The following is a 16157-nucleotide window of genomic DNA, read 5'->3' on the forward strand; positions in this document are numbered from 1 at the left end:
AAGCACAATAATTTAAACAGACACTGAGAGAGCAACATGGCACTTTCAGCCTTTTATTTCTCTCCATAAGACACAATCAATGTGACATAAAGTCACTTGTGAACACACTCACACTCATGAACCAAACGTGATTTTGCTGTGTTTATGTTCTATATTCTGTTTAGAATGTGTTCTGTTCCATGTACAATGTGGAGAGAAATGAGTACTTTCATCGGTGTGCAGTATCTTGTGTTGTGTTTTGGTCCATATATTATATATTCATGTACTTCACTGATCAAACCCAGACTATCACGAGGAGAGTAGAAGTGTTTCAGTGTGACACTGGTTCAAAGACAATCGTACAACATTTTGTTTTTTTATTATGAATGATTGTTTGGTTTTCAATGAAGTTATGACTTTGCAGTAGATTTCTGCTTCTTGTGTGTGTGTGTGTGTGTGTGTGTGTGTGTGTGTGTGTGTGTGTGTGTGTGTGTGTGTGTGTGTGTGTGTGTGTGTGTGTGCGCGCTTGTGTGAATGGAGTGTCGTGCTCAGCAATTGTACAGAACAACAACCTGTAGGTGGAAGAAACACAAGAAGACCCGGTGCATGACAGTAAGGCTTTATTTGAGGATGTGAGGAAGAAACGTCAGGTGACAGTTTTGGGATAAACAAGTTTGCAATAGGTCCTACGAGGTGATCTTAATATATATATATGTACGTATATATTCTACATCAGAGTACCGTTTCACATGCAAAGGTACCTCGTTTGTATGTTCATCTAATTGGAGTTGGTTTACATATCTACGGTGTGGCGTGTTCTTCTGTGGTTTGATTTCACTTCATCTACCTACAGTAGTGACCTCAAAACAAGATCTATGAAAACAATAAAAACATGCAAAGGTGAAACATGTAGTTTGAAAAGCAAAAAGACAAACCTTTTAATAAACTGCTCCGTAAACCGTAAAGTACAAAACAAAAAGCAGGAGATGGATGTCAATATGGAATGTAAATCACAAATAAATGGCCATTTCTTACAGTGGATGACGTGGACGGTAACAAAGAAGGGACAAAAAAAAAAAAAAAAAAAAGCACAACAAACCGTGAGAGGAGAAAGAAAAGGCGGTGATGATGATGATGATGATGATGATGATCGGGTGAATGCTACCGTTTACCTTTGAGGCTCTGCAATGCGCGTCTGAATGCACGTTATGTCACCACAGGAACAAATGGCACTTCATTTTTATTTATTTTTAATAATATCTTTTTTTTTTTTTTGATTTCACAGCTTTTCATTTAAACAATGCTTAGGTGTGTTTTCACATTCCGTCTTTAAAAATAAAATTTCCCCCCAAAAAAAAGGTGAAAATAAAAAGGTTGGCACAGAGTGGTGACAAGGCCACTACGTATGGAAAACCAGGAGCGGAAAATAAAGCAGCTCTCTTCACAGTATCAGTATGTCCCTAAACATAAATATATATATAAATATAAATATATATATTTATATATATAAAAATATTAATATATATATATATATATATATATATATATCGTTCTGTGTTACAGTGCGGAAAATAAACTGTGAACCGGTTACAAACAGAAAGGCACCCAGGCTACGGGGCAACCCCAGAGTCCTCTCGGAACCATTGTCTTCCATCGTTTGTCATGCAGCAGGAAAACACGGCAATTCAAAACATAATGAAGCCAAGAACCAGGTGTGGACCTGAGCCTGCTCCGACTGCGTACACACAGGAGGTCCACCGCGGGACACACTCGAGTGGACCCCGCTTACTCTCTCCTCACATAGAAACCATGTGTGTGTGTGTGTGTGTGTGTGTGTGTGTGTGTGTGTGTGTGTGTGTGTGTGTGTGTGTGTGTGTGTGTGTGTGTGTGTGTGTGTGTCGACGTCAAAAATATATTCACTTGATCCCATTCTGAAAGTGTGGAGGGGGGGGGGGAGGTTTGTGCAGGTGGTCAATAAATATATTTTACATCTTTATATACACCATGAGGTGGAGAGGAGCACAGTGGCGTTTCGGAGAGAGGGAGTCTCTCTTTTTTTTTTTTTTTTTTTTTTTTTTTGGTTCAATGGGTCTGAACGTGATGAAGAGGCCGGTGGGAGACTCAGAGGACCCGGGACCTCTTGCTGGCCAGTGAGCCATGCTGAAAGAGATGAAGAGGGACAGGAAACAGGTCATGTTAGATCACAAGACAGACAAATGTATCCAGAGAGGGGGGGGGGGCCCTCCAGTCAGTGTTGCAGTCGAGCAACGTATTCCTCGTTCAGCGGTTCCTCCTCAGGTTCCACGTGTTCTACCTCTTTGTGCCGAGCTTCTCTGCAGCTCCTTCTGGTTCCTGCAGAAGCTCTGCGCAAGCTTTACCGCAGAGGTGTGTACATGACATTCTTGGTCTACAACACTGGCCAGAGCCACAGCAGTGGACGGACCCTCTCGGAACCTTGTGAGGAGCTTCTCTCTGGGACTCACCTTGGCCTGCTTGTAAAAGTGAGGCGCCAACTCCACCAACCAGGTCGACTCCACGGCCGTCACATCGCGCATGTAGTATTTAGCCGTCTGCACCACTTCATTGAAAACAACCCTGGAAAGGAGACATCGTAACACACTTTACGTTACTAATCTGTCGTTTTATTTGATGCTTTTAATACCAAGACACGTATGAGCTCATCTCTGGTAAGCAGAAGATTCAAAGTGGCGCTTTTGTGTATGAATGTACAAGAACAAGGGAGCAAAGTCACATTACTGCAGAAGAAAATGAACTCACCATTTCGGAGGTTTCTCTCCAAACAGCACAGAGTTGGGGTGGATGTGAAGCTCACGGTCGTCTCGTAAAGTCCTGTCGGGGACGAAGGGACAAACCAGAGAGTAGAGTCACGTGATTTTAAAAAAATGACGAAAGATGAACTAATTCCTTTTGTTAAAACATCCAACAGCAGGGAGCCGCCTCACCGGTAGGAGCCAGAGTGGTGGATGCGGGCCGCGTTGGCGAAAAACCCGTAAACGATGCACTTCAAGATCACGTCGGGGTCTCCTGTGCAAAAGAAAGGAAGCGAGGAATGTGTGAAGATACAGCTTTAATTCAGCGGCGACGGATCGTTAGGGATGCGTTCAAAGTAGCACACACTTTACATCCAAGTCTGTCTGAAATGTCATTTTATCCTGTTAGGTTCAGTTGTTCTTAGCTCCGCCCTCTCGTGTCACTTCTGGTTGCAAAAAAACAAGATGGCGACGGCCAAAAGGCCAAATTCAAAGCAACGGGCGACGTCGCGGTGACTACGTCCACTTATATACAACCCATGATCAGTTTGTGCCAAATTTAGAAAGAAACTCCCTCCGGTCGGTCCTGAGGTACCAGCTGCTTTTCGCTACCCGGTCTGAACACGTCACTCAGTCCGCCGCCACACAGAATAAGACGCGACTCGTTTCGAACCTTCGCTCGAAGTCCGCGGCACCTTGAACTTGTTCATGAGACGCCGGAGCTGCTCTCGCACCGTCACGGCCCGCAGCAGACCTTTATAATTCAGGAAGTGTTCCTGGCACCACTGGGAGCTCTTCTGGTGCTGCAGGAAAGAGGAAACGGTCTCAAGTCTTGAATCAACTTCTTCACTAAACTTTTGCTGAGTTTGCACCGACTGAGCCGCACGCCGTCCACACGGTCACACTCGCTGTACCTTAATGAAAGCCTCGTACACATTCAGCATGGTGAGGTGGTCTCCCTCTGCGACTGCAAACTTCCTGTGCTCTCGGGCCTGCAGGGGTGAGATAGCAACAACAACAAAAAATGATTGTTCTGCTGACAAAGCATTTCTGCCCAAAAACTACCACATGCTACTTTTTTTTTTTTTTCCCCCCCACTTACGGCAGCTTTCTTCTGATTGGGCGGCACAGCGAATATGTTCTGTATCTGCATCATCGCTGCGATGGTAACGATCTCTTTGGAGCAGCCGAAGTTTCCCGACTCGAGGAGCATCTTGGCAAACATCGGGCTGAGAGGAAACTCTGCCATCCGCACGCCCATGGGATCGGTCAAACGTCCGTAGTGGTCCAGACCTGCAGAGAGAAACGCAACCGGTTCAAGATTCTGCATCACCTGCGGGGACACCTTGACTTGCAGACGCTTGTTGACACCGAATTGTGGACAAATCACTTCCGTTGCCTTTTCTTTTACCCGCCTTGAGCTTAACTTGTCTCGTTTCCCATTTTCCTTTTTTGAGATAAGAAGGTTTTATTTTGAAGGCAACTCTCTGGTCTTGGGGAGGAAGTTGCACAGTGCGTACAGCTACGGAAAACAGAGACATTTAATGCAGCGCCCTGCTGACTTACCTCCCAGTGCGTAGAGCAGCTCTAGAGCCTGAACCATGGTCTGAGCTGGAGGAGGCTGCAAAGACGTAACAAAAGAAAAGACAACAATGCTCTTTAAGTCCAAGAATACCTCTGAAACACAGAATTAAAGGAGAATGTGGTGTCTTGTTGTTACACCTTCTAAAGCACAGACGCACATTAATGTGATGGTTTCTATGCATCCCCCCCCCTCCCCAGAGAACTGGGCCCATTCTCGCTAATTAAAATGTAAAGTAGAATTCCTCTCACAGCGGGAGGACGCATCACTACTCACAGAGAGGAAGCTGAACCGCAGCACGTTGTCGATGCCCAGCGCTTTGAGCTGCAGGATGACGGGGGCCAGGTTGGTGCGCTGCATCTCTGGCACAGTGGAGGCAGGCAGTTTCTCAAAGTCCTCCTCTGTTGAGAGGAACACGATGCAATAAGAAACACGGGGAGGGGAAAAGACTATTTGAGATTAGGGTCCTCCTGTTCGTATGCCTCCGCCAACCAGTTTATATCCGTGTCTGTCCAGAATGTCATCGCTTCACGTCCTCTTAAGACATCCGAGTGAAGCCGTCACGACTAGCGAATCAGTCCATCCTTCAGACTGACTATCAGTGGACGTAGTCACCGTGACCCGTTGGTTTGTGGATTACGGTTTTGAAGCCTCGAGTACGGCATTTGGGCCGTCGCCATCTTGTTTTTTTGCAACCAGACGTGACACGAGAGGGCGGAGCTAAGTACAACCGTACACTGAAGAAGACATTTTTTGGCGACACACTGAAAAGGTTAAAGTCTTCAGACGAAAACACGGACAACGCCGTGGTAGAGACCTGTCAATCACTGTGTAGCCCCGCCCTAAATCATCCCCTGCTTTATGATCTGTTTGACTCTAAATGGAGCATAATGTACTAAATGAACATCATGCTGTATTGAAGAAGACTGTAAACTAGAGATTGAGACCATAAACTCATGTTTACAATGTTTACTGAGGGAATAAATCAAGAGAGAAGTAGAGTCATTTTAGACTAGACTTCTATACAACCAGAGGAGTCGCCCCCTGGTGGACACTAGAGAGAATGCAGCTTTAACACATGAAGCATGGAGGTTGCCGCCTGATTCATCTCTGAATCCAGGAAGACGTTTATGCTAAATTAAATAAAGACATGCCTTTAAGGTTGTTTCTGAGGTATCACGTCGCGGAGGCATATAAACAGACGAGGACAGAACTACAAGACTTTGCCACAGATGCTAACGATGCACGAATCCTTCGATATTCTACAACACATCTTCAACACTTCACACTCGCCTGTGTAAAGTCTGAAGCATTTCCCGGGCCGGTTTCGTCCGGCCCTCCCGGCCCTCTGGCTGGCTGAAGCCTTGGAGATGGGCGTGACCACCAGCGACTCGATGGCAGTGCGAGGGTTGTACGCTCGCAGCTTCACAAACGCACAGTCGATGACGAATACAACTCCGTTTATAGTGATGGAGGTCTCGGCTATGTTAGTGGCCACCACAACCTGGAGGAAACACAAAGACGGGAATAAAGGAACCCGTTTTTTAAATTACATTATTTTACCATTTTATAGTCTCTTATGTTTTCCAGTTTTCATTCATGTGTTGAAATTTTGCAAGTGCTCTGTAAACAGAAGGTTTATTGTTTTTATGTATTTTTGAAACGTACAGCCCTTTGAGCTACATGGTCTGTATGAAATGTGCTTTAAATACAAATATAGGCGATAAAACCACACGTTAACAAAGCACTTTTGTCACTTTAAAGCCAATGATGCCTGTGTTTTATCTTTCACATATGTATTTAATGTCTTGTCTTCATGTTTTTTTTACCTTGTTGCTGCTGTACTGACTGATGAGTTGCCAACTTAATTTCGTTGTATGTATTTACAATGACAATAAACATCCTTATCCTTTATAATAAAGACTATTATTATTACTATTATCCATGTCAACTAATTATGTTGTTCTAGGAGTTGAAATGCATCCACTAGAATCAATGTTATTTCATTTAAATGTATCTTTTAGTTATTTTCAGCCGGTTACAGACTTTTGAACCGCCGCCAACGTCTCAATTTAAATGGAATGAAAGAAATTAAATGAAATAGCAAATCCGTCCGATTAGCCCGATGCTTTTTGGCATTGATTGGATGCCAAATAGTGGAAAACGCCAAAAGAATGGAAATGCAAATTAAAATCTGATTTCTTCTCTCTGCAGAAGAATGAAAACAAACTTGCCTTGCGAACAGCTGAGGGCGTCCTCTCAAACACCTTCATCTGCTCGGCGAACGGTAGACCGGAGTACATGGGCAGAATTCTCAGGTGTTTCTTCATGCCGTAACGAGACAGAGACCTGGCCTGCTCCTGCAGAAGGGACACCACCTTCTCCACCTCTTCCTGGGGGGGGAAATTCACAGGTAAATTTAAAAGGGCAACGGCCACTCTTCACGAGAACTCCTCTCTCCACAGACTGCAGATTTGGGAGACGTTGGTTGTATGTGGAGGTTGATTTCAAATATGTCATCTGCCTCCAGATCAGCCAATAGCTAAAATTATATTGCAATAGCCATGTTTCAACCAGTAGAGGGCAGACGCTATGCACGTTTATAATGTGTAGAATGCAAATACTTTGCGCTAAAATGTCTAGATTAGAACCTGAACCCACCAACAACACTATCAAATATATGTTTTCAGCTGAAAAAAATAAAGAGTGGTTTTGGGGGCTTGTTTAAGTCTTGATTTGAGTAATATTTGAGATAGCTGCCCACTAACCTGCCCGGTGAGAAAAGCCAACACATCTCCGTCATCCTCCGTCTCGTGGATCTTCAGCACCGTCTCCACGGTGGCCTTCACGTAGTCTGGGACGGGACTGAGAGCGGAAAACAAAACCTCACGTCACGGTCACACTAAAACGTATTCGGGAAATGACGCACCGTCGACGGGATTATGTGCGCCGACTTACCTGACCGTGTAGAAGACGTCCACCGGAAAGGTGCGTCCCTCCACCGTCAGAATCCCACACGTGTCCTTGTTGGGATCCCCGGACTCGTTCAGGTTGAAGAAGTCGTGGAATTTCTTCACATGAAGGTGATAATGCAGTTAGTAAAGGGAACACTCACCACGCATTCCTAGATTATGGTATTTTCCCAATGTTTTGCAGCAATGAAGTACTTTTGCTGCTTTCAATCTGACATCTTATTTATTTTTTAAGTTTGCAACTTAGTGCTGCAGTGTAACTAAAGAACGTGCATGTGTAGATTTTGAAACAAAGTACAGGAGATGTCAGATATGGCAGTTCAGCTGACTTGTTTAATGCCGAGTGCAGTCGTGGCCTGATTGTGTCGTTCCTTTCATCAGAGTATTGCAGATGTCAGTACAACGTGATCTGACCCGGCATCAACTCCTCTGTCTGTCTGTCTGTCTGTCTGTCTGTCTTTTGTTTTCTCCGCTCCGGCTAATCAAGCGTATCTGTTCATCTTAATGACGCTGTCACCTTGGCATCCAGAGTGGCGGAGGCCACAATCAGCCTCAGGTCTCGCCGCTTTTTCTGAATCTATAGAAGAAGAAGAAGAAGAAGAAGAAGAAGAAGGCAAAACAGTGGGACCGGAGAAGTCAAGAGTCAGGGTTTAAAACTGAAGAGAAGTCCCAACACGCTAGGATTATTTTTAAAGTATAAATTGGAGTGAAATAGTAACGTTTCATTCTTGAAATACCTTCTTTAGTAGACCGATGGCTATGTCTGTATACAGGGTTCTCTCATGTGCTTCATCCAGCATCAACACACTGAGGAGAACAGCACAGTGAAGAAACATTAGAGTCATGAACATTCTACTCCTATTCTATTTCTATGACTGGGACACTTGAATAGAACAGAACCATCGTTACCATCATCAATCACACCTGTGCTTTTTCTGCCATGACAACTCAAAACATCATCAACATATATATATATATATATATATATATATATATATATATATATATATATATATATATATATACACACACATATAAAATACCCGACATTACAATCACGTACCTGTATTTCTTCAAAAGAGGATCGGCCATCATCTCCCTCACCAGCATGCCATCTGTGAGGAACTGAAGCACACGAGGCACAATCAAGTACTGCAAGAGGAACCAAACACTGAGACGAAGACGAAGACGAAGGATACCTTGATCCTCGTGGCGTGCGGATCGGAGCAGTCGTCAAACCGGATGGTGTAGCCCACCTCGTGTCCCACCAGGGCCCCCCGCTCCTCCGCCACACGGTTAGCTACCTAACAGCAGGAGAAAGGAAGAATTTGGCCAGCTGTTCTTCAGCGTACAATTTGAATTTCCTGCAGGACATCGGCAGAGGTCTTACGGAGATAGCGGCCACACGTCGAGGCTGTGTCACTCCAATAACCTTCCCCTCTGTCGCCCAGCCAGCCTCCAGCAGGTACTGAAAGGAGGCAGATTTAAAAAAAAAAAAAAAAAAGGAGCGTCAGATAGAGGCACTGATGTTGCAGAAACAGCACACTTTGTATAAAGCAAACTCTGCTAAAAAAAAAAGAGGCTACTAAGCATCAATGCAAGGTCATGTAAAACCTGCGTGGAGGTGAATCCCCGTGAGGAGCATCAGTCCACTGCAGCAACGCTTACATGATGTCGCTCTGAGGGGACTTCACCCGTTTCATTTGTATTCCACTACGCTCAACTGTAGCTAATCCTGCTCTGATACAAAGGCCATCCTTTTGAAAAAGTCATTTTCCTTTATTATTTTTATTTATTTAATTGTATTTATTTATGTATATTAATTCATCTATTTATTTGAACATATATATATATATTCAAATAAATAGATGAATTAATATATATAATATATATATATGTAGGTGTATATATGTTTAGGTATGTATTCGCTACTCGTTAAACTATTAGTACTATTATTACTGCTATTATTTGTATCATGTGCCTTTTCTTTTTTTTTTAGGTCGTATGTCAGAGACTGATCTATTTTGTTAGAAATTTAAATAAATAAATAAATAAATAACTAAAATACAAAATTGAACAGGGTACAAAAGAAAGAAAAAAGAAGAAACCACAATGAGTGTGTAGAATGAACAACGTGATCAAATCACAGTATAGTCTATATGACAGAAATGATGCATAGAATGAGAGTAGCAGCAGCGGTACTAATACTAGCAGAAATAAAATGCATTGTATTCACCGTTGTAGCAGCAGAGCGTTGCGTGGATTAAATCACACCAACCTGAGGTAACTGCGTCGTCTTCCCACATCCCGTCTCACCAACGATGATGACAGTCTGGAAGCTCTCCACCAAGTATAAGATGTTGTTTCTGTGCTGAAGAGGACACAAATAACAACGAGACAATATAATACAATAGAATATTAAGAGATAGGATAAGATGATCCTTTATTAGTACCGCAGTGGGGACATCTACAGCATTACAGCAGCATAGTGCAAACAAGAGACATAGTAAAAAACAATCATAAATAAGTAAATAAACAGGAAAGAATATTAAATAAGTAAAAGATCCACAATAACTAAAATAGTATATATACACAAACAGAGGAATTGTAGTATTACACAGTGCGTTTATACTTTGTTGTGTTGTGTGGTCTGCTGGGAGCAACAACAAAAACAACACAAAACAACACACAAATAAAACGTTCAGAACCAAACGGACAGCTTTCAACACACTACATGTGACGTTCAGGGGCGATTGTGGAACCTTGAAAACGGGGAGTTTCTGCCGTTGCTTCTCTATGGAGAGCGCTGTGTGCGGGTTGAAGATGACCGGTGATCCGGTGGTCTCCGTGTTCAGATCCCGCTCCTCCGAGATCCCCGGAGCCTCCGACCCTGGAGCAGAAGAGCAGATGGTGGAGATGTTTTATTTAAACGTGAGCAGGCTGAGAGGATTTCTGAAGCACAAAATGAAGCCGATGACCCCCCCTCCCCCCTCCCCCTTCATTAAAACCTTTTACATCGCATGTATTCACGCAGCCGTCGTACTTTTTATTTTTTATTTTGGCAGGTTATACTTTTTTTTGGTTCCGCAGCGCTGAACGTTAACGTTCCCCGGGATGCGGAGATCACGCAGCTGCCGTGAACGCAACTAAAACCGAACCGAGACCAACGGAAGTCCACGCGCAGCTGAACGTTACTGAATATAAAGCAGAAAGAAATGACATGAAATACCTCATTCATTCTTTGTTTTAACCGTACTCACCCGGCTTCCAAAATTTCATCGTGGAGAGGGGAGAAGCCATCTTGGATTTACGTCACTTTTTTCCCTTTTTTTTTTAATATGGCTTTACGGCGTCACTTTTTTTCTTTTTTTTGTTCTTCCGTGTAGACGACGTCATCGTCTATATAAATTAATATTTTTATGAATGATGCCAATGCGCAGTCAGCTAAAAGTCCAAATACAGTAATAATACCAAGTAGTAATAATAATAATAATAATATATTAATAAATATACTGAAAACATGAAACTCAACTAAACTGATTCATGTATGAAAAATAACAAAAAAATCTGCAGCAACAAAACGTTAAAAATAAATAAAAATATATATATATATATATATATATATATATATATATATATATATATATATATATATATATATATATATATATGAAGGAGAATAAAAGTAGAGCACATTTACAATGGAAGCCCATTACTGCCACTATGGTTTAAAAAAGATATACTGTAAGTCATAATAATGACTTAGTCTCTCAAAAATGACATAATGACTTAGTATTTCTAAATAATAAGTATATTTAGCAAGTAAAGATAATAACTATTTATTTTGAAACGCTAACTCATTATTTTGAGTTACAGGACCTGTTTTGTTTTTTCATCACAGAGGCAGAAATAGATTTCAATTAGAAAAATAAGAAATAGATACATCAATGTTATACTAGTTATACAATGAGATACTAAGTCAAAACGCAGATTATTGACTCAGTGAGCCAAGGTTTAAAATGTAGTATAATTTAGAGGTACTTGTACTTTACTTTCATTACACGCTACTACATTTATCTGACAGTTACTTTGAAGATCAGGTTTAAACACAAATCACACAGTTAATGAAGTACTGTAGTTAAAATGCTGTTTACACAGTAATACTTCATAATAATGTTGACCAATGAGTACTTTAACTTTTTTTATATTTTAGATATCACTACTTCATCCACTTTAATATTGTATCTTATGTTGACGTACCGTGAGTATTTATATTTCATCACAGAATTGTGTTTCTATAATATGGAGGTAGAATTAAAGCTAATTTCAGTACAATCAATGCATTCCAGTAAACGAAAAACTAACACCCAAAATATCTTCTAGATTTCATCTTTAAAGAAAAAGATACAATCTCTTTGAAAATGGAGGCCAAATGAAGCCCATGTTTAATGATTCGATCAGAAAATACAATCCTCTCAACCTAACAGAACAGTCGATCACAAGAACCGTCTTTAAAAGCTCTGCACTATAAAATACTGAGAAATGTGTCATCAAACAAGAGATATATATCTATAGATATCTATATATATCTATATAGATCTATAGATATATAGATATCTATATATATCTATAGATATATATAGATATCTATATATATATCTATAGATATATAGATATCTATATATATATCTATAGATATATATATAGATATCTATATATATCTATAGATATATATAACAGAAGTACAAATAAATGTGTGTAATACAAGGTGGACATTGGACAGAATTTACAAGACAAAAGTTTTCAATTCATTTCAAACACACAACAGGTAAGACTGATCTGGAAGCTACATGTGAGAATAAAAATAACACATTTTTTAAAATGATTTCTACCCTGCTAACTAATGCCATCGATAAAATGACACCTAGATGCACAGACCGGCTCGGAGCGCCGAGTCTGAACATTTGCATCTGAAATCGGCATTCATGCACGCACGCCCCCCCCCCCCGCTTCGTGGACACAGATGGTTATTAGTTCCCGCCTGAAGTAAACACAGCGCGGTGGGGTCGGGTGTCGTCTGATATGTGCATCCACCAGCGTTTGTTTTCATGTTCAAATTAGCACGAGTGAGATTATTTAGACCGTCCCGTCCAGACCTTTAAGGAGAAATAAATGACAGATTGTTTTATTTACTTTTTATTCGAAAATGGTGTTTATATGCAGAGAGCAAAAAAACAACAATAAACATGGACGCTTAAAATCACAGACACACACTGGTACCTTTAATGTGCTGCCGTGCCACTTTGAAATCATTATTTTACTAATTCATCAGATTATTTTCTTAAAAAGACATAAGATTGGAGTGAAATTTCAGACATTTTTTCTTGAACAGTGAAGCCAGATGAACAATCCTTTACGGGTCGTTTTATTCATCCAAAATGGTGCGTTTAGTCCCTTAATTAAAAAGGCAACACTTCCCACTCACGGACTGATTGAACCATAATAACTACACGAGGTCGTCAGCTGGGACACAGACACACACACACACACACACACACACACACACACACACACACACACACACACACACAGGTTGTTATCTTCACGGTCTAAAACCTGCATTCATGTCCTCTAAACCAGCAGAAAGGGCCCGTAGTCAAACAACTAATACTCATTTTGTTCCATCGCAAACAGAGCTGCAGCCGGAACTACTCGTTAGTGTTTAGTCAAAGGGATGGATGATGATGATGATGATGAAGTGAGGAAGGACATATTAATGTAAATAAACATAAGTGTAATGAAGAGGGCCCTTTTAAAAAAAATGAGCCACCACACTAGATCTCGGTCGTCGCGGTGGTCTTGCAGGATCTCGTTTAAAATCGATCTAGGATTCCCATGATGCACTGCACACTTGCAAAGTCATACTGTATGTTGGGAGCGTTTGGACGCGCCTCGAGCCGTGGAGTTCCTCCGTCCTTCGACGATTCACCGCGACTGAAAATGTTCGTGTTTAGCGCCCCCGTGTGGGGGTGGGGGGGGGGTGCGGGTTCCTCTCAGTCGAAATGCAGCGCCGTGTAAAAGATTATCCACACCACCTGGTGAGGAGAAGATCACATTCAGTGCTCCACTTCATTTCTATCATGTTTACATCACAATCCTCTGACATAGTGCCGTAGATGACGACATCCTCACCAGAAAGAGAGCGAACGATGTCATGAAGCCTTCTTTGGTGAGTTCCCACGTTCCCCCGTACTCTTCCTCATCGATCTGCTGAAAGCTGCTGAAGTAGACGTACAGGACGCCGGCGTTGATGATGCAGAATCTGAAACGAGGGGGAAAGGGAAACGTTAAACCGTCTCTGTGTGAAGAAGAAGAGACCGCCGGGGGGGGGAGTCGAGGCCGTGTGGGAGAGACTCACATGGCGATTCCCAGGAATCCTTTCAGCGGCGCGACGCCCCAAATCACACCGAGGATCACCGCGATGATCTGCCGAAGCCAGTAGATCACGTCTAAGAACTCGTCCTGTGAAAGAACAATACACGGGCTTCATTCAACAGAAGAAGAAGAAGTCATGGTTTCAAACGCCAAAACTGACTTCAGAAGAACGCCACACAAACTAAAGCACCAGAGTCATGTTCTCTGGGGTTTATCCGGCTGCTCGACTCATCGTTTGGTTTTATTTCTGTCGTCGTTTAGTCTTTTTAATGCTTCATGACGCATTATGAGCACATCTCTGGTAGACACACGGGTGAAATGATCAGTGGTTCTTTGTGGAGAAACTCAGTTATAAAGATCTGTAAAGCCACGTTAGTGATTAGTCAACAAAATTGTTTGTAGACAGTGTGTGTGTGTGTGTGTGTGTGTGTGTGTGTGTGTGTGTGTGTTCATTGTTCCAGTCGCTCAACTTGAGGATGTTTCGCCAGTTTTTTTTGGACATTGCCAGACTTAAAAGTGGCCATGTTGAAGATCTTCATTTGAATATTTGTCTGTTAATCAATATCTACCGGCGCAATATTTATATATTTGCATTATTACGCACTGTGGTGAGTTTTTCTCCTTTGTATACACACGAAAAGCAATGCAACTACGCCCATAATTCTGAGAACATGAAGGTGATGCATCAACAGAAACTCTACAGGCTGTACATGACTGAAGCTTCCTCCGTCTGAAGTGTTTTATGATCACATTTAGGGTTGTTTTGGTCCAGGAACACGTTTCCTAACTGTGTGTAGGAGTCTTATCTGAGGAGCTAGCTGGTACACAACAGCTGCAGTGAGGCTCCAGACTTCATATCTCAGTCCTGCTTGATTCAGAATTTAGATTTGAGTGAAAACAAAAAGGAATTGTGCTCAGAGTTTATCACCAACATGATATTTATTTTAATTATGTGCATAATTCCATATTGTAGTGTATAAAATAGAGAAAAACTAAAATACACCACAGACACCCAGTTTGTAATACTTAAAATGTATAAATATTGCAGTCCTTTAAACAGAAATAACATTTATTTTTACACGGCGTTTCATCGTTTACCTCTTAACAAAATATACCAAAACACTGCAGATCTTAAATCGACAATAAAGAGAATAAATATGACAAAATATAAATCATATCCTTGAAACTAAAAAAGAAATGTGGTTTGAATTGACATCAAACACTATTATTACTTATCTTGTAAACACCATTGTTTACAAGATACTTGTTTTACCTCCTTCACCAAATATTAAGTAATAAACAGACTTTCATTTAAATAAAAAAAATCTTAGATATTGCTACTTTAACAGTTGGCTAATTAATTGATTAAGAACAACACGGAGATGAATACATAATTCAAATAAAGCAAACTATATTAGTATGAAATACCACCTTTTAAACGGAGTTCAATGGATTAGATTTATTGAATTGAAGTAAGTAGGAAGTCATAAATAACTAACATTGTTTAGTTATCCCAACACGTCGACTTACAGGTTATATTTATTTAATAAAACCCTAAAAACCGCAGAGAGGATTAACGGTGTTGCTTCTGAGCCGAGTCACATTAATCCTAACTACGAAATGAATAATACATATCATAAATTCATAAAACTACTAACCCTACTGGTGACACTATAACGACCGGAAACGGGTTTCCTGTAAAATAAATAAAAACAAGAAGGGTGAGCGACTGACCTTCTCCTCCCAGACCGCGGTGCTGTTGAAGGCTTTGCTCCATGTGGGCTGCTTCACGCCTCCATTCAGCTGCTGGCTCTCTTCTTTCCGCTTCGGATTGCTCGTCATTCTCCGCTGGTTCCTCCGGCTGCACGCGGTGGAGATGCGAGTCTCGAGCGTGGACTAGGGAAAGAAAACTCGGGGAGATGTTCTCAGGTATTCAAAGGGATTTACACGCTCCGCTGATCTGACAGATTTCAGTCTCGGACGGAAACAGGAGGAGGAAAAAAAAAAAAAGGGGCCATCTGAGCATGCGCAATGTTGTTTGACCCCGGATGCCAACAGCCAATGAGAGAGTGCGACGTTTCTGCCCCGATGGTGCAAAGGAAGCGGTTCAATTCTGCAGCGACACCAAGCGGCCGAGGGGTGTAACTGCGTTTACATTCAACCCGTTATTCCAAAGTTTTATAAAGTTTATTTTTTCCTTATGAAAGTAAAAATCGAAAGCCAAAAGTTTTCACATTATATAATAATAATAATACATTTTATTTGTATAATGCTTTAAAAGGTACTCAAAGGCATCTTACATGATAAAAGATGACATAACTGTAAGAAACTAAACAAAACATACATCATATTATTCAAAAAAAGTTTGTTACTGTAAGCCACATTAAAAAAAGAACATTATTATAATTATAGCAAAGA

General features: G+C 41.3%; 2 protein-coding genes across 2 annotated transcripts; both read right to left on the bottom strand.

The window, feature by feature from the left end:
- Positions 1-582: 582 nt before the first annotated feature.
- Positions 583-10610, bottom strand: dhx35 (DEAH-box helicase 35). Its single transcript, XM_068710376.1, has 21 exons — positions 10565-10610; positions 10067-10194; positions 9583-9675; positions 8695-8772; positions 8504-8608; positions 8368-8429; positions 8042-8111; positions 7822-7881; positions 7291-7403; positions 7101-7197; positions 6567-6725; positions 5626-5836; positions 4609-4733; positions 4317-4371; positions 3853-4043; positions 3665-3742; positions 3424-3553; positions 2943-3024; positions 2758-2829; positions 2463-2574; positions 583-2139 (listed from the first exon to the last, which is right to left on the bottom strand). Exons 1-21 carry the CDS (start codon positions 10602-10604, stop codon positions 2101-2103), a joined length of 2100 nt encoding a protein of 699 aa, XP_068566477.1. The 5' UTR covers positions 10605-10610; the 3' UTR covers positions 583-2100.
- A 1422-nt stretch (positions 10611-12032) lies between these two features.
- Positions 12033-15740, bottom strand: rab5if (RAB5 interacting factor). The gene is made up of 4 exons (XM_068710377.1): positions 15474-15740; positions 13723-13826; positions 13497-13626; positions 12033-13399 (listed from the first exon to the last, which is right to left on the bottom strand). Exons 1-4 carry the CDS (start codon positions 15579-15581, stop codon positions 13358-13360), a joined length of 384 nt encoding a protein of 127 aa, XP_068566478.1. The 5' UTR covers positions 15582-15740; the 3' UTR covers positions 12033-13357.
- Between the last annotated feature and the right edge of the window lie 417 nt (positions 15741-16157).

The sequence above is a fragment of the Cebidichthys violaceus genome, unplaced genomic scaffold, assembly GCF_023349555.1.
Source record: "Cebidichthys violaceus isolate CVI_PGR_0920_01 unplaced genomic scaffold, fCebVio1.0.p SCAF_151, whole genome shotgun sequence".
NCBI lineage: Eukaryota > Metazoa > Chordata > Actinopteri > Perciformes > Stichaeidae > Cebidichthys > Cebidichthys violaceus.